The 18,018-nt window shown below is 54.6% G+C and overlaps 1 protein-coding gene and 1 non-coding gene across 20 annotated transcripts in view; both read left to right on the top strand.

Moving 5' to 3' along the window:
• Positions 1-10,176, top strand: part of AP1B1 (adaptor related protein complex 1 subunit beta 1) — a 60,865-nt gene extending 50,689 nt beyond the window's left edge. For 7 of the 19 annotated variants that reach the window (XM_063623364.1, XM_055251928.2, XM_055251930.2 and 4 more), the window contains 5 exons: positions 3,636-3,781; positions 6,120-6,249; positions 6,503-6,587; positions 7,326-7,412; positions 7,504-10,176. In XM_063623364.1, coding sequence (XP_063479434.1) covers positions 3,636-3,781; positions 6,120-6,249; positions 6,503-6,587; positions 7,326-7,412; positions 7,504-7,844 — 789 coding nt within the window. In that variant the 3' untranslated portion in view covers positions 7,845-10,176. The remainder of the gene's footprint in view (positions 1-3,635; positions 3,782-6,119; positions 6,250-6,502; positions 6,588-7,325; positions 7,413-7,503) is intronic. The other 12 variants (XM_055251935.2, XM_063623366.1, XM_063623370.1 and 9 more) reach the window with 4 other exon arrangements.
• Positions 4,787-4,882, top strand: LOC129468729 (small nucleolar RNA SNORD125). Its single transcript, XR_008652806.1, has one exon. It is a non-coding gene; the product is annotated as a small nucleolar RNA SNORD125 (small nucleolar RNA).
• Positions 10,177-18,018: the final 7,842 nt, after the last annotated feature.

The raw sequence follows: 18,018 nt of genomic DNA on the forward strand, positions 1-18,018 counted from the left end.
CCCACTACATGTTATGCCGCCTGAAGATGCCCACAGACGCCCACTATGCCACCTAGGGCACACCCCCGAGACTCCTGGCTAGACTAGGGATCAGCAAAGGAGGAAGCTGGCAAGGCTGGCAGGCCAGGCTGAGCGTTTCTTCTTGATCCTGGCACAGCCGGAGCCATTGGAAAGTTTTAAGCAAAGAGATGAACCAGTCTGATTTGCACTTGAGAAAGATGGCTGCGTCTGCAGGGAAGGGGTGGGGCAGAAGCACCGGCCCCGGGGGATTCTGTGGCAGGGAGGAGGAGTCCTGGGGCAGCAGGACCACGGGGGCTCTTGTGGGTGGAAACAGTGGCCAGACTTGAGAGCTCCCTGAGAGGGAGGAGCCGGGGCTGAGGGAAGGGAGAGCTGAGTTTGGGGTGTGAGGACATGCGGGCCGGGCACTGAGGAGAGCTCAGCGTAGGCCATGTTGTCAGTGTCAAGGAAGCTGCCAGAGGGGACCAACCTGGCCTGATCCCCTCATCACACTCAGATCAGAAGTTATGTTTGCCCCAGCCCCCCTCTCTCTTCTGAGGTCCCCACCCCAAAGCAGGATACATTTGGGGGTCAGGGGCAGTGACAGCTCTGTCATGACTAGGGAGCCATGAGCCAGCACCTCCCCATCCCCTGAGCTGGCTTTCCCCACTATATGCCAGCTGCACCTGCAGTGGTGGTGACTGGAGCCCCTGGCAGGGTCTGGGCACTGAGAGGCCCACAGCGGACAGCAGCTCCGACACTAGTAGCCGCACACTTCCTTGTAGGGACAGCACAGCATTCCACAGCCACCACCAGCACGTCCTCCTCCTAGCAGCCCTTTGTGGCTCTTTCTCCAATTTCATGGTTGAGAAATCCTAGTGCTTTTGCCTAAGGTCACATAGCTGGTGACAGAGTCTGGAAGTGAAAGCAAGTGACACTAAAGCCTCTGCTCCAGACCCCTACATGATGGTCCCCACAGAGCATGAGAACCACCTGTGCACCTGCCTTCATGCATGGGGTGTCAGGGCCAGCAGGGCCAAGGGAATGTAGAATTGCGGCATAATGTACAGCATGTGCAGTTGACTTACTACCTGGATTGGCTGCACCAAGGCATGAGGCCAACCCGTACCCGCCAGAAGCCCAATATCACAGGCATACAAAGCAGGACTAAGGGACAGAGAACAGCAAAGACTCCTGTAACCCTGTGGGTGCCAGCCCTTGCCAGGCACTGCAGAGCTGCTAGGAAAAGAAAGCCTGGAGCTGGCCTTTGGCAAGCTGGCACTAGGCTTGTGTGTTCATCTTTTTTGTTGTTGTTGTTTTTTTTTGAGACAGTTTTGCTTTTGTCACCCAGGCTGGAGTGCAATGGTGCGATCTCAGCTCACTGCAACCTCTGTCTCCGGGGTTCAAGCGATTCTCCTGCCTCAGCCTCCCGAAGTAGCTGGGATTACAGGCACCTGCCACCATGCCTAGCTAATTATTTGTATTTTTAGTAAAGACAGGATTTCACTATGTTGGCCAGGCTAGTCTTGAACTTGTGACCTCAGGTGACCCACCTGCCTCGGCCTCCCAAAGTGCTGGAGTTACAGGTGTGAGCCACCACACCCAGCCGTGTGTTTGTCTTACCAGTGTTATCCCTGCTTTGTCTTCGTGAAGGGTCAGATGAGTGTATCCAACAGAGCATGCTGCAAAGGAGAGGGGAGGGGATCTCCTAGTCAGGAGTCATAAGGGCAGGCTGCCTGGAGGAGTTTTTCTGCCACGGGCAGGACTTTCCCCACTGCCTTGGACATGGGAGGGTTCTAGGGTGTGGGTGCACTCTCCCTTCATAATCAGACCGTAGGTATCCACATCTTCCTAACAGCTCTGTGGCCACCTGGATTTGTTCTTTCCTCATGCTTGTGGGGTTAAAGACATTGGCCCACCCTGTTAATCTAAGGGAATGAGGCTGTCTGTGCATAAGAACTTTTGGGTTCCTCACCATTTGGGTCAGCTGGTGGTGACAGTTCATTGGTTCATCCAGTAAAGATTGAAGATTGTTCTGTTGGGACCTGTGTGAGACGCCATGAACCCACAGTGACCAAGAGCAGTGCGGTCCCCATCCCCAGCCATGGGCGACTGAGAGAGGGCCACGGGAAAGGAGGTCTGATGGGGGGCCCCTGGGGGTCAGGTTCAGCCAGCCTCTGCGTACTCTCTCAGCCGCCGTGGAACAGCCGAGAACAAAAGCAGGGTGCTTTCTGTCCTTACAGATCTGTCCAGGGGGCGTGCTCAGGGTTAACCGAGCAGGATGGGGGTGGGGAGGCGCTTTCAAAGCAGAGGGAACAGCTGGTGTGAGGTCCTAGGGGCAGGGGCAAGCCAAGCCTGGGGAGCAGATGGGCACCAGGCTGTGGAGGCCCAGACTGTGGAGGCCAAGGCCCGTGGAGGCCATTGCAGGATTGGAAGGAGTTTCTCGGGGTGCCATGATCAGATTTGCATTTCACAAGATAATATCAGCTGCTGTGGAAAGGGGGAGAGGGCGGAAATGGGGCGCCACCTGGCAGCTGCTGTCTTACCTGGGAAATCTGGTGGCAGTTTAGATGCTGGTGGCGCCTCTGGAGATGGAGAGAAATGGAGGCCCTGGAGGCAGATGTAAGAGGTGGCCTTCACAGGACTTGGGTTGCGTGACTATCTCAAGGGGGTTAGGGTGGGGTGGCGGGCTGGTGCCTGATGTTTCTGTGGTTTCTGGCCTGGCAACCTGAGAGGCAGTGGGACCTTTGTTGGCACTGAGTGCGCTTGCGGAAGCTGTCGGTGGGGTCTGAGCCTTTTGACCTCAAGGGGCCTGTGAGCCGTCCACGGGAGAGTAACCGCCTGAGAGGCGTTTGTGAGTCCGCAGGATGCCGCTGGCGGATGTCTTCCATGGCAGGGCTCTAACTCATGCTGTTTGCTCAGCAAACACTCCCCGAACGCTGGTTTCACACCAGGCTCTGAGCCAAGGTGGTAAAGATAGAAAAACAGAGCCTTTCCCTCAACGAGCTCTCTGAGTACAGGGGAGACAGACACAAGCTCATATTTATCTGCCATAACATCACTGGGGCGAGGGAGCCTGGGGGCAGGGTTCCGGGAGGAGGTGGTTCTTGAGCTGAGACTCGAATGACAAGGGCAGCCAAGCAGCGGAAGGCCTGCCAGGCGAGGGGTCCTCTTAGGTACTGTCCTTGGTCAGACCAGTTTCTACAGCCGAAGGCCAGCCCTGCCTCCTGCAAGAGAGGACAGGCGGTGATAGCCAGGAAGGCCCAGGCTCTGGCCGAGGCGCAGGATGCCATTGGGCAGTGAGCTCTGTCCTTAGCTCATGGCCTCCCTCAGCCCTACTTCCCAAGTGATCCCTCCATTGCCCTCTGAGGACTCAACGTCAGCCCTGGAGTGCCAAAGTGCCTCCCCACCCTGAGCTGCTCTGCGAGGCAGCCCGTCATGGCGGTGGCCCTGGGTGGTACATGCGATTGTTCTGTTCCCAGTACACACCTGTTCATCCCCTAGCAGTAAAGGTGGGGGTGCTGGATCTGGGAGGCCCCTGCAGGAGAGAGAGAGAAAAAGCACCCTCAGGTGGGCTGTTGAGTTTGGGCTGCGGGAAGAGGCACCCACCCGCCCCCTCCGCACCCTCTTCCCTGCAGGTCTGGCTCCCAGCCATGAAGGCTAAGGGGCTGGAGATCTCGGGCACCTTCACCCGCCAGGTGGGCTCCATCTCCATGGACCTGCAGCTGACCAACAAGGCCTTGCAGGTCATGACCGACTTTGCCATCCAGTTCAACCGCAACAGGTGAGAGCTCCCTGAGGCCAGCGCACCTCTCAAGGGGAGGCCTGTGAGAGAACCCACTCGGAGTCTGTTCTGGGGACTGCAGGCAGGGGTGGGGGCTGTAGGGGGGAGGGCAATGCCCCTTTTCTGAAGGATGTTCCCTACCACCCCTTGGGCCAAAACTCTCTAAAGCACTAGGTTTTGTTTGTTTTTTTTCTTTTGGAGACAGAGTCTCGCTCTGTCACACAGGCTGGACTGCAGCAGTGCCATCTCGGCTCACTTCGGCCTCCACCTCCTGGGTTCAAGCAATTCTTCCGCCTCAGCCTCCCAAGTAACTGGGACTACAGGCGCATGCCACCGCACCTGGCTAATTTTTTGTATTTTAGTAGAGACGGGGTTTCACCATCTTGCCCAGGCTGGTCTCGAACTCCTGAGCTCAGGCAATCCGCCCACCTCGGCCTCCCAAAGTGCTGGGATTATAGGTGTCAGCGACCGTGCTCAGCCAAGCAGTGGGATTTTTACCCCCAAGTGGCCTCTTCATATGGACTCCAAAGTACCAGGCAGAGTGGGAAAGGACGTCTTTCCTTTTAGTTTGTTTTTTTTTTTTTTAGGTGGCCTCAGTGTATTGCCCAGGTTGGTGTTGAACCCTTGGGCTCAAGCGATCCTCCTGCCTCAGCCTCCTGGGTCTCGGGACTACAGGTGTACGCCACCACACCTGGCCCCCCTTATTTTTGCCTCCAGAGTCCAAAGGAGTGTTTTACAGACAGAAACGCCCTGCTCCAGCTGAGAAGCCCACCTCTGGCAAACACCCCACATAGGAGGGGCCTATTTTAGGGACCAACTCTCAGAAGGCTGGTGGGGAGTGGGCCTGCCTACCAGCCTCCCCATTGTGGCAGAGGATTAAAGTGTCAGATGGGGCCTCTGGGAGTGGTAGCTGCTTCAGGCCCCTCCCCACCAGGTCCGCTACACTGGGTGTCAGTGGGAAGATTGCATCATGGACCCAGCCAGTGAGGCTAGGGCTCCCTGGGGACCCCTGGCAGCCCCTCCTGATGATTCTTCTTCCTGAGCACGCTCATGATGAGCAAACTGAGCCTCTAAGAAGTTGACTGAAGGGGCTGCTTCCCCAAGGAAGCCTGGGGGCCAGTAGGTCCTGACCCTTGGGCAGACCAGGGCTGGGGGTGGCTCTGCCACTTACCCTCATGTGACCCTGGAGGCCACAGAAGTGCACCAGGCTCCGAGAGGTGGTTCCAGTGGTTGCCTCCAGCAAACTTACTGTGTGCTGAATGCTTCCTGGACACCAGGCCCTGTGCCACCGGCTTGGAGTATTGTCTTGCTTGAGCCACTTGATGGCCCAGCAAAGTCACTGCCATCACCCCTTTTTAGTAGGTAATGACACCTGGGCTCCTTGGACAGCTCACGTAGCGGGCAGTAGTGGAGCTCCCAGGAAAGCCTAGTGTGCTGAGCCACCAAGCGGACCTGGGGTTCCTCAAATGGTCTCCCTCTGTGTCCCAGGCAGGCTGATGGCTTCTTGGGGAGAGCACAGGCTGGGGTTAAACAGCTCAAACTCTGATTCTCAGCAGTGCCCTCACCCTATGGGGTCTGACACAGGCCTGCTCCTCCCTGAGATAGTGTCCTCATCTAGAGGATAGGAAGAGGTGTACCTGTCTCTGTTTTTATGAGGCTAGGAACAGGTGTAATATTGAATCCGCAGCCTGGGTGTACTGAGCTTTCGGTTTGTGCCCCCAGTCCCATGCCCTGTGACTTATCTTCCAAGAGCCTGCGGCTGGCATGTCTCACACCCATGAGGATCTTCCTAATTTGCCACTGTGCTGCTTTGCAGAGAAGCAGAGCTTTCCTGAATCTCTCTGTGGCCACTGTGTGACCTGGCAAGTTCTGGCCAAGAGAGTAAAATCTAGCGTCTTGCTTGGGATGGTCAGATCCCTTCTGGGAGTTGAGGATTGGCAGCAGAGACTTGGGTGGTCCCGGAGTTTTCAAGGTAGAAGCAGCTTATACACCAGGCCCCTGGCATTAGACAGAGCTCCTTGAGGGCAGGACAGGGCAAGGCCTGCTTACCTGGGCCCACCAGTGCCTGGCCAGAGGAGAGGAACAGAGCTGGGCTTCAGGCCTGCAGCCAGGCTGGGGCAGAGCGATTGGCTTGGGGCTCTTTCTTTCTGTCCACATGGCCATCTGGGGGAGGGGACCCGGAGCCCATCCTTCTGTCCAGGGTCCAGAACATGGGTAGGCTGGCACGGTGAGAGGCCCCCTGCCAACCACAGCCCCAGCTCCCGAGCCGGAGGAGCTCACCTGTCCCGCATCAGCACCTGCTCCCCCTGCCACCCCTGCGGGGCTTCTCTCTCCCCAGCTTTGGCCTGGCCCCCGCCGCCCCCCTCCAGGTCCACGCGCCACTCAGCCCCAACCAGACAGTGGAGATCTCCCTGCCTCTCAGCACGGTGGGCTCGGTCATGAAGATGGAGCCTCTGAACAACCTCCAGGTGGGTTCCGGGCAGGGCAGGCACCCCAGTCCTTATCCACCCACCAGCCGGGCCCCACTGGGGTCAGCAGAAGGTCATTTCTGCGGAGTCATGCTCTTAGCTACAGATGTGTTGGGGAGGCCCGGGTCAGAGAATGAAGGGGTGTGTTTACCAGGGAAGGCCCTGGGAGAGAATCTGTTCATCGACGCTCTTCCTGGGGCCTCAGAGGTGGCATCAAGCCCCAGAGACTGACTGGGGACCCCCTTGTGCCTAGGTGGCTGTGAAGAACAACATCGATGTCTTCTACTTCAGCACCTTGTACCCACTGCACATCCTCTTTGTGGAGGATGGGAAGATGGGTGAGTCATGAGGGAGCCCGCTGGGGTACCTGAAATGGGGCTGTGGCTTGGGAACCTGGCCAAAGTGGTGCCTTTACCAAGGTCCAGATGGACTGCCTTGCCCATAAGGGAGTCGGGGAGTCACTGCTTCCCTACAGGGCCTGGAGTGAGGGGTATACCCAGGACCCCCCCGGCCTTAGTGGCCAGTTCTGGTCTGGCAGGTGGGCTTTGCCACATGGAACTCACCCCACTCCCAGGCTCTCCTGCTCGCTCCTCAGCCTTGTCCCATGGGCTACAGAGAGCCCAGGTCATGCCCCACGCCTGGTAACCCCCTCTTCTGTGCCCTTGCTGGAACCCCCAAGAAGGGTGTTGATTACAGCACACAGACGGCCTGCATCATGCCCCTGGCTGCGTGGAGCCCTTGGCCCGTGTCATCTCTTGCTTGCCACAGAAGCCCTGCACGGGAGGCTGTGACTAACGAGCAGGCTGCTCACCGAGGAGGAGGAAGGCGTGTGGGGGTGGGGAGGGGAGATCCAAGGCCCGGAGGCAGGAAGCCAGGGTCATTTGGAAGCGGCACTGGGGCCTCCCTCACAGAGCAGAGGGTGTGCTCAGGGAAGCAGGAGGGCTGTGTGGCAGCTAGTGCCTGTCCTCAGCTTTCACGTGGCACAGTAAAGGCCAGACCCATTTCCTGCTGAGCTACAGAGGGCCCACAGGTTTATGAGGGGCCCGCCTCTCATCCCCACCCTGCTCACCCCGCAGACCGGCAGATGTTCCTGGCCACATGGAAAGATATTCCCAATGAGAATGAGGCCCAGTTCCAGATCAGAGACTGTCCCCTCAATGCAGGTGAGGATTCCGAGCCCCCGACCCCAGCCCCTCACCTGTACCCAGGCCCCCGCAACTGACTGGGGCTTCCCATGGCCATGTGACCCCACAGAGGCTGCGAGCAGCAAGCTGCAGAGCAGCAACATCTTCACTGTCGCCAAGAGGAACGTGGAGGGCCAGGACATGCTCTACCAGTCTCTGAAGCTGACCAACGGCATCTGGGTGCTGGCAGAGCTGCGGATCCAGCCGGGCAACCCCAGCTGCACGGTGAGAGCCCCGGCACCCGCCCTGCGGCCTTGGAGCCTCCCCTTCGTCCCATGCCAGGAGGTGGCTCTGGTGGAGGATGCGGTCCAAGCATCCCTTCAAACCTGGCTTGAACTAGAATCAGTTCGGTCCCTGAGAAGGACCTTTCTAGAAAGCTTCCAAATCAACCCTGTCAGGTTACCCAGATAAGACACCAATTGGGTCTCAGAACAGTGACTTGGACTAGAAGATTGTGTAAAATTGGGCCCTGTGAGGTGGTGCAGTTGGTTTGGCACCCCTGACTGGGAAGTGGCATTGCTGGGCACAGGCCCTGGCCCTGTCCTGTGAGTGCCTGCATGTCTAGCTGGGAGGACATCGGTTCCCAGGAGCCTGAACTTCCCAGCCTTTGACGTAGACCTGTCAGAGAATGGCTTCTCTGGGGCACACAGTTGTCCTGGAGGCCTGTGCTGCTGTTCCAGGGCCCTGGACAGCCCCAAGCTCTGCTTTTCCCCCCCACCCCTGAGTCTCTGGCAGGCATGGCCCTCCAGACACTGCCCCTCCTGGGCCCTGCTGGCAGCGCTGGTCGGTGGGGGGCTGTGGCGTGGCTTCAGTGGTGGTAACTTCCGTCTCCCTGTGTTTGGTTGCTGCATGTCACCTTCCCTGCTGGTGCCCGTGGTGCAGGACTTAGAGGTTAGCAGGTCGCTTTCTCTTTCCCCGTCCGCCCTCCCCAGCCTTGTCTCCTGTCATGGCCCCCATGCACCCCATCTCTCCCATCTGCACCTCCTCTCTTGGCCTCACCTCACCCGGGGGGCTTCAGCCAGGTGGCCCTGATTGAGGTGCTGACACCCCACTTCCACACATTCACAGTGTGCACAGAGCACTTCCTAGGAGACCTGGAGGGCCCGTGGGCTGCTGCTGACCTGCGGAACTCCATTGTTCCCACTTCCTAACTGCGGCCTGCAGAACCAGTGCTTTAGAGTGGATGGGTGGGGGCTCCTCTCTCCTCTGCCTGTGATCTCAAGCTCAGGCCCCAGAGCGGAGGCAAAGTCTCTACCGTGCCTGCTTCCTACGCAGGAAACCAGGAATGAGCCCAGCACCCCTCCAGGCTCCCTCCCAGCCCTCCGCACCCCTTCGGGATTTTCTGCAGGCTTCAGTCCTGAGGACCCCAGACCTTCAGGGACCCTGGGGGGCCAGGCAGCCCTCAGGGTGGGGGCCGGGCACTCCCCGGCAGCCTCCGGCTCGTGACTCACACTGCTCACCAGCAGGGCTCTGGTGACTGGGCTGACAGCAGGTGTGTGGGCTACAAGTATATTTGGTCCACACCCGGCTGGCTGCGACAGCCGCCCCCTCCGCTTTACCTCACATCTGTGCCAGGCGCAGCTGCCGCCAGGCTGTGTGCACTCCACGCTGTCCCATTGGTTCCTGCTCTCTTCCCCACCCCCTTCCTTCCTGAGAGGAACCCCAAGGATGAGCACTCTTTCCCCCGACCCCTCTCTCCCCTGCAGCTGTCCCTGAAGTGTCGAGCGCCAGAGGTGTCCCAGCACGTGTACCAGGCCTACGAGACCATCCTCAAGAACTGAGGCCCCGGCCAGCGCCCGCCCCCGCCCCAGCCTTCTGCCCGCCCCATCGAGGAGGCCCCTCGGGGGGCAGCACATTTTCCTCCTCGAAGGAGGGACCAGGCGGGGCTCCTGGCCACTCAGTGGGCTCCCTGGTCCTGATGGCAGAACCCACCCGATCCCTGGGGTAGGGCACCACCCCCTCCTGGGGTGAGAGCGCAGTGCACTCCCGTGCTCCAGGACACCCCTGCTCCTGTGGCTGTGATGTGGGGTTAGGTGAGGAGGGGACCAAAGGAAACAGAGCCAGAGCAACCACAGAAGCTGTGCCTGAAGGGTGAGTGTGGAGCTTGCCCCTCCGGCTCACAGCCCCGGCAGCCCCTGGCTCCTTGGTCTCTCCGGCTGGTGTTAAAGGGCCCTCCACTGCCACCTCTCATGGGATGGACCCTGCCAACCTGGCTTGGGTGTGCAGGGAGGGGTCCCTTTGGTACCAGGAGAGCTGCTCACTTAGGGCCTGGGGCTCAAGGAGCTGTAGGTGCCGGCAGAGGGGCAGAGCTAGGTTGGGAGGAGCCCAGAGCCTCCACCACCCACTTGCAGCCACCAGGCTGGTGCCCTGCAGCTGTGCCAGTTGGGCCACAGCCTCCCAAGTGCTGACCCACATGGTCAAGACCAGGCAGAAGCTCCCAGAGCCCCTGTCTTGGGCTCCCCCGCCACACTGGCAGCTGCACTATCCCCAACTCCCCACTTCTGCCCCAAGGGTGGTCACTGCCTGTGATGCATTCCTCAGTGTCGCCTCTGAGCCCAGGCCTCCTGCAACAGAGACTGAGCCGAGAAATGGGGCTGGGTGAGCGGGTGCGCCTCCTGTTTGGGTTTCTTCGGGGTTTCTCTGTAGTGTCTGCTGGCCTCCCAGGTTTCAGTTGTGTCTGACGGAGCATTAGGTTTTCCTGTTAGTGCTGTTTAATAATAAAGAAAGAGTCGGCTTTTGGCAATCACGGACACTTTTTTCCCCTCCACTGAATGTCAGGATTGAAAGCTGCTTCCGAGTGGTTGGGGATGGTTTTCTGACCCTATGGTAACTAGATCTAATACATATCATCAGAAAATATATATTGTATGTTTACTCTTATTTTCAGAAAGAGAAAATGAATAAAAATGATGACATCAAGTGTGTCCCCAGCCAGTGTGTCAGGCCCGAGGCTCTTCTGGGTGGGAGTCCCGGGCTGCAGGGACCCCAGGGTCAAAGGCTCCAGTGGTATGTGTGGCAGCAGCCCCTCCCGTGGCACTCTGAGGACAGCGCCTTCCCTCCATCCTGTCCTTGGCAAACTGACTGCTGCAGCCTGCTGCTGTCCCTGGCCCCTCTCCTGCCGTTGATCCCACCTCCCACAGAGCTGACGCTGCCTCGCCTTGTGATGCTGGCCAGAAGGCTGGGCTCCCCTTGTGGTTTTCCTCAGCTCCCTGCCATCTGGGAGGCTCCAGGGGCCGTGGGAGATCCCCTGATCAGGGGCGGCCGTGTGAGAGGGGGTGGGCGTGTGGACCAGGCCAGCCGCCACCGAGGACACCTTGTGTGGCCCCAGTCCTGGCACTGGCCTGGCTCCTAGTGAGGGTGGCCAGACCCTGGGCAGGGCTTCGTCGGCTGAGCTGCCTCCTGGCTGGTGGGCCTCAGCCTGCTTCTGAGGGAGGAGCAGCCCAGGTGTCCCTCAGCCTGTTTCAGCCCCAGCCGCTCCCCCGTGTTCTATCTGCACTTAGTCCCCCAACACGCTGCCCACCTCACACACACCACTGCCTTCCTGGCTGCTGGAAGCTGGATGAGACAGCCTGCCCTCTTGCAGGGCATCACAGGGGCACCTGGCCCTCCACTGCCCCACCTCTGACCTCTGTGGTGTCACTGTGCTGCCCTGGGGACCCTAGGGTCAAGGGCTTGAGTCACATGCCCAGCTGTGGCCCCTCCACAGAGTCCAGAACCAACCAAGGCCCTTGACTGCACAACCCTGGTTCTTGCCTCACCTGAGAGTCTCTGCCCAAATGCAGCTGGAGTCCCTGCCCTGCCATGGAACTAGAGGTTGGTGAGCCCTTAATGAGAGGGACTCTCACCCTGCCGTGTCACCTGCCTCCCCTGAGCCCAACACCTGCGCACTCTGCCTGGGAAGCAGCTGCACGGGCCGCCACGCCCACGGCCTGCCAGCTCAGCCATTCAAGGAGCTTGGCACTTCACCTCCTCACCCCTCCATCACAAGGTCGGAAGAGTGCAAGTGTGGGATCGCTGTCCCCACCAGAGGCCCAGGACAAGCCACCTGGGTGAGGAGAGCTGGCAAGAAAGGAAGACCATCCCTAGACACCTTGTGTTTGAATGAGTCTGCTCAAGCCTCAGGTGATTGTGAGCGGTGCCTCACCACAGTTGGGCCCCTCTTTCAACCCCACAGTGCTCAGCATAAGGGGACCCAGCATATACTGCAGCGGCTTAGTCTACATGCAGGGAAACTGAGGCAGGGAGGGCCTTCATGCTCCCAGTCCCCCACACTACTGCATCAGGAGAATAGACACACAGGATGCTGCTTTGGGCCCCTGCCTTTAGGAAGAGTACTTTAGGGCATAGCCAATCTGTGCCCTTCAGCTTCCCTGTCCCTCCCTCACCTCTGAGGGTCATCACAGGCCGCCTCCCTCCTGCTCATGTGGCACTTCCTGGTCCTGACACACTCAGGCCTCCCCGCCTCGCCTCTTGGAGGCCTTGGCATCCTGCAGCTTGGGGAACTTCCCAGACTTTTCTTGGGAAGATTCCCCAGCGTCTTGAACCTTCCCAGCCAATCAGGAAATCCAACAACAGCAACCAGTTATTTCTGGAGGGTTCAACACATAGCCAAGGGCTGATGGGCTCCCCTGTGCACCAGACACTGCCAAGGCTGTCACGGGACCTGGTTTTACATTGTTTAATTTTCAGCTAGTGGTTTGTGTTCGTTTTTATGGAGCGAGTAATTAAGGACCATGGTGAGGTCAGCCAGCCAGAGAATAAAGTTCTCCCTCCCACCCCATCCTCAGTCCTTAATTTTCCTCCCTTAAAGGCAGACATTGTCACTAGATTTTGATTTTCATCCAGGGATATTCTGCACATGTGTATAAGCAAATCCATGTAGAGTTTTACTAAACGAATGATGGCCTACCTAGACACTGCTAGCACGTTGCTTCTCTGACCTCACAGTCATTTCTGAAGCTCTTTCCATATCAGTAGGAGCAGACCGCCTCAGGCTTCCTTGTGTGAATGGGCCACCATTAGCCAGTCCCTGCTGCGGGGCATTCAGGCTGTTTCTGCACCCTAAGCAATGCTGCAGTGAATACTTCCCACATACACCCTCGTGCATGGGCAGGGACGTAGCTATAGGATCCAGCCCCAGAACTGCTGAACCAGAGGGTATACCCAAGATGCATTTTCTATTTTAGTTCTTGTTTTGAAAAGGTAACACATTCACATGGTTCAAAATCTAAAAGACAAGATGTAAAAAATCTACCCTTTTCCCTCATTTTCCTCCCCAAAGGAAACCAATGTAATTATCCAAATAGACTTGGCAGTGCCTAATTGGATTTTTTTCCCTTCTTGTGTGGAAATGGTAGCAGGGAATACACGTTGGGCTTATATCGCAGAGGTTTTTCCATTATTAGCCCATTATAGAGAGTGTCCTCATGCCTTTTTTTTATTTTTTCATTTTTAAATTTTTATTTCTTTTTTGAGATGGAGTCTCATTCTGTTGCCCAGGCTGGCGTTCAATGGCATGATCTAAGCTCACTGCAACCTCTGTCTCCCAGGCTCAAGCGATTCTCCTGCCTTAGCCTCCCAAGTAGCTGGGATTACAGGCGCCTGCCACAATGCTCGGCTAATTTTTGTATTTTTAGTAGAGACAGACTTTAACGCCATGTTGGCCAGGCTGGTCTCGAACTCCTGACCTCAGGTGATCCGCCCGCCTCTGCCTCCCTAAAGTTCTGGGATTACAGACGTGAGCCACTGCACCCAGCCGCCTTTTTTTTTTTTTTTTTGAGTCTGTCGCCCAGGCTGGAGTGCAGTGGTGCAATCTCAGCTCACTGCAACCTCCGCCTCCCAGGCCCAAGTGATTCTTCTGCCTCAGCCTCCCAAGTAGCTAGGATTACAGGAGCACACCACCACACCCGGCTAATTACTTTTTGTATTTTTATTAGAGATGGGGTTTCACCATGTTGGCTAGGCTGGTCTTGAACTCCTGACCTCAGGTGATCCGCCCTCTTCGGCCTCCCAAATTGTTGGGATTACAGGCGTGAACCACTGCGCCTGGACTTTTTTCTCTTCTCTTTTCTTTTCTTTCCTTTTTTTTTTTTTTTTTTTGAGACAGGGTCTCTGTTGCCCAGGCTGGAGTGCAGTGATGCGATCATGGCTCACTGCAGTCTTAACCTCCCAGGCTCAAGTGATCCTCTCACCTCAGCCTCCTGAGTAGCTGGGACTACAAATGCGCACCACCACACCCAGTAAATTTTTGTATTTTTTTGTAGACAGGGTCTTGCCATGTTGCCCAGGCTGGTCTCAAACTCCTGGGCTCAATAACCCGCCTGCCTCAGCTTCCCAAAATGCTGGGATTACAGGCATGAGCCATCGCGCCTGGCCCTTCCGGTGTTTTCAATGTGCCTCTTTGCTTGTGTTTTTGAGCCACTTGTATGTCCCTTTCTATGAGCTGTCTTCACATTTTCTGCCATTTTTTTATCTGATTATTGATCTTTTTCTTACTGATTTATCATTATTCCTCCCTATTTTGTTACTGCATTTTACTTTTCCATGCTGAAATTGGGCTTTTTAAGATGTAATTTTCTTTTAATTTTTTCTTTCTAGTACTTGTCTGCTCTTCATTTTTGCATTTCAATCCTGTTCCATCTGGGCTTTCTGTAGGAATGAGGTAGGGATCCAACTTCCCCTTTTCCCCAGATGGTTCCCCACTTGTCTCCACGCCATTTACTGAATAATTCATCTTTTCCCCACAGATTTGAAATGCCATTTTTATCATATTCTAAATTTCCACATATATTTGGGTGTTTTTCTGGACTCTGTTCTATACCAGATAATTTGTCTATTCATGTTTTGATAACTTTTTATTTTTATTCATTTATTATTTTTGAGACAGGGTCTCACTCCTGTCACCCAGGCTGTTGTGCAGTGGTGTGATCTGAGCTCACTGCAACTTCCACCTCCCAGGCTCAAGTGATCCTCCTGCCTCAGCCTCCCAAGTACCTGGGACTACAGGTGAGAGCTACCATACCTAATTTTTGTGGTTTTTGTAGAGATAGGGTTTCCCCCACATGGCCCAGGCTGGTCTCGAACTCCTGAGCTCAAGTGATCCACCCGCCTTGGCCTCCCAAAGTGCTGGGATTACAGGCATGAGCCACCATGCCCAACCATTTTTTATTTTTTGAGTCAGGGTCTCACTCTGTCACCCAGGCTGGAGTGCAGTGGCACGATCATAGCTCACTGCAGCCTCAAACACCTGGGCTCAAGCGATCCTCCTGCCTTAGCCTCTCAAGTCATTGGGATTACAAGTGTGAGCCACAGCTCCCAGCCATGTTTTGATAACTTCTTGTACCCTCTTATTCCCATTTCATTCTATTTGAACTTTAGAACTAGTTTGTCCTTAAAAAAAAAATTGATCGTATTATTTGGATCACATCAAATGTTTACATTTATTTATGGAGAATGGCCTTCTTGTAATGATATCAATAACAATATTGGATCTTTATATGTAAAGAACTGGAGTAGATGCTTTCCCATTGATTCAGATTTTCTTTTATGTCTCTGTAATATTTTAAGTTTTCTTCATGTAAAAGTTCTTTTTTTTTTTTTTTTTTTTTTTAGGTGGAGCCTCCCTTTGTTGCCAGGCTGGACTGCAGTGGCACGATCTCGGCTCACTGCAGCCTCCGACTCCCTGGTTCAAGCGATTCTCCTGCCTCAGCCTCCCAAAGTAGCTGGGATTACAGGCATGCGCCACTGCGCCCAGCCAATTGTTGTATTTTTAGTAGAGATGAGGTTTCACCATATTGGCCAGGCTGGTCTCAAACACCTGACTTCAAGTGATCTGCCCACCTCAGCCTCCCAAAGTGCTGGGATTACAGGCATGAGCCATCGTGCCTGGCCGCCCATTTCGTTTTTTTATTCGTGTTTCACTAGTTTTGCACTCATGTCCTCCTTCTGTTCCAGAATCCCACATTCCACATGGTACTCATGCCTCCTTATATCTGTGAGAGTTTCTCAGCTATTCTTGGTGTTTCATGACCTCGACTGTTTCAAGGAGTCCTGCTTGGGTATTCTGTAGAAAGTCCCTCAGTTTGGGTTTGTTGGGCGTTTTTCTCATGGTCAGCCTGGGATTATGGTTTTTTAGAAAGAATACCACACAGGTGACTTTCCCTTTGCATCGTAATCAGGGTGACATGCTATGGATATTTCTTGTCACCTCATGTTTGCCTGGATCACCTGGCCAAGATAATGTTTGCATGTTTGCAGTTTTCTCTACTGTGAAGTTACTTTTCCCCTCTTTATTTTTTATTTTATTTATTGTTTTAAGACAGGGTCTCATTCTGTCCTCCAGGCTGGAGTGCAGAGGCATAAACACAGCACACTGCAGCCTTGACGTCTGGAGCTCAATTGATCCTCCCACCTCAGCGTCCCAAGTAGCTGGGACTACAGTCACACACCACCACACCTGGCTAATTTCAATATTTTTTTATTATTATTTTTAGTAGAGAGGAGGTCTCACTATGTTGCCCAGGCTGGTACTGAACTCCTGGGCTCAAGTGATTCACCAACCTTGGCCTCCCAGAGTGTTGGGATTACAGGCATGAGCCACCGTGCCCGGCCATCCTCTTTTCTGTACACTATTCTTTGGAAGCAAGTAACTAAATGCAGCCTACGCTTTGGAAAGCAGGGTGGGGGAGTAGCTACATGAAAGTGTTTGGAATTCTTCTTTAAGCAAGACTTGTTTCTTCTCAGATGTATTTTTTTCCCTTGGGAGCAAGCAAACTGAATGATCACATTTATTTATTTATTTACTCAGTCATTTATATCAGTTTGGACTCATGGATATCTATTTTATAATCCGGGCTTAATCCCATACAACATTATTTACTTTGCTGCTTGAATTGTTGCAGGTTTGGCCACTGGGAGCTCCTTCCGGAAGGTTCCTATGTCCCTGTGACATACCACCATCCTCGTTTTTGAGCACTTCCTTCCTTTCTGCCACCATAAGTTGCTCCAGGATCATCTTGTACTGGTCCTGCCCCAACCCTAGAAGCAGTCATCTCTCCAAGGAGCCTGGTTCCTTTCACTGGAAAACAGTATTAGAAACCAGGAGCAGCCAGGCCGGGCGCGATGACTCACGCCGGTAATCCCGGCCCTTTGGGAGGTCGAGGTGGGTGGATCACCTGAGGTCTGGAGTTTGAGACCAGCCTGACCAACAAGGTGAAACCCAGTCTCTATTAAAAATACAAAAATTAGCGGGGCGTGGTGGCAGGCACCTGTAGTCCCAGCTACTCAGGAGGCTGAGACAGGAGAATTGCTTCAACCTGGGAGGCCGAGGTTGCAGTGAGCTGAGATCATGCCTCTGCACTCCAGCCTGGGCAACAGAGCAAGACTCCATCTCAAAAAAAAGAAACCAAGAGCGGCCAGGCGTGGTGACTCACACCTGTAATCCCAGCACTTTGGGAGGCCCAGGCAGGCTGATTGCTTGAGCCCAGGAGTTTGAGACCAGCAAAACCCTGTTTCTACAAAGAAATGCAAAAATTTAGCTGGGTGTTGTGGCATATGCCTGTGGTCCCAGCTACTCAGGGAGGCTAAAGTGGGATGATTGCTTGAGACTTGGAGGTCCAGGCTGCAGTGAGCCATGTTTGTGCCTCTGCATTACAGCCTGGATGACAGAATGAGACCCTGTTTCAAAAATAAATAAATAAATAATAAAAAGGAAAGAAACCAAGAGCTAGATGCTGGATGTATTCACTGCCACTGGGTGTCACTTCTTCCAGGCCCTCCGCTGACAGAGCTAGAAAATATATGTGTGCCTGTTTACCCACGTATACACACCTATGCCTCCATTATGTTTTGTATTTGTAGCCATTTACATATAAAAATGGAAGTTTTATATGTACCAATTTTGTCTCCCCAAACTTAACAAGTTGTCTTGTTTTTCTCTTTGTATCATCTCATTGCATCCCACAGCTCAGTGAAGTCAAGAAAATTAATATTTGCTTCACAGAGAAGGAAGCTGAGAAGCAGAGGTGTTTTTTTGTTTGTTTGTTTGTTTTTTGTTTTTTTGAGACAGGGTCTTGCTCTGTCACCCAGGCTGCTGTACAGTGGTGTGATCATGGCTTACTGTAGCCTCGACCTCCAGGGCTCAAGCGATCCTCCCACCTCAGCTTCCTGAGTAGGTGGGACCACAGGTGTGCACCACCACGCCCAGCTAATTTTTTTTTTTTTTTTTTTTTTTGAGACGGAGTCTCACTCTGTCACCCAGGCTGGAGTGCAGTGGTGTGATCTTGGCTCACTGCAACCTCTGCCTCCTGGGTTCACTCCATTCTGCTGCCTCAGCCTCCCGAGTAACTGGGACTACAGGCACCCGCCACCATGCCCGACTAATTTTTTGTATTTTTTAGTAGAGATGCGATTTCACCGTGTTAGCCAGGATGATCTCTATCTCCTGACCTCGTGATCCGCCCACCTCAGCCTCCTGAAGTGCTGGGATTACAGCACCCAGCTAGTTTTTTAATTTTTTTTTTTTTTTTTTTTTTTTTTTTGAGACGGAGTCTCGCTGTCACCCAGGCTGGAGTGCAGTGGCGCAATC

The sequence above is a fragment of the Symphalangus syndactylus genome, chromosome 18 (genome assembly GCF_028878055.3).
Source record: "Symphalangus syndactylus isolate Jambi chromosome 18, NHGRI_mSymSyn1-v2.1_pri, whole genome shotgun sequence".
In the NCBI taxonomy this organism is placed as follows: domain Eukaryota; kingdom Metazoa; phylum Chordata; class Mammalia; order Primates; family Hylobatidae; genus Symphalangus; species Symphalangus syndactylus.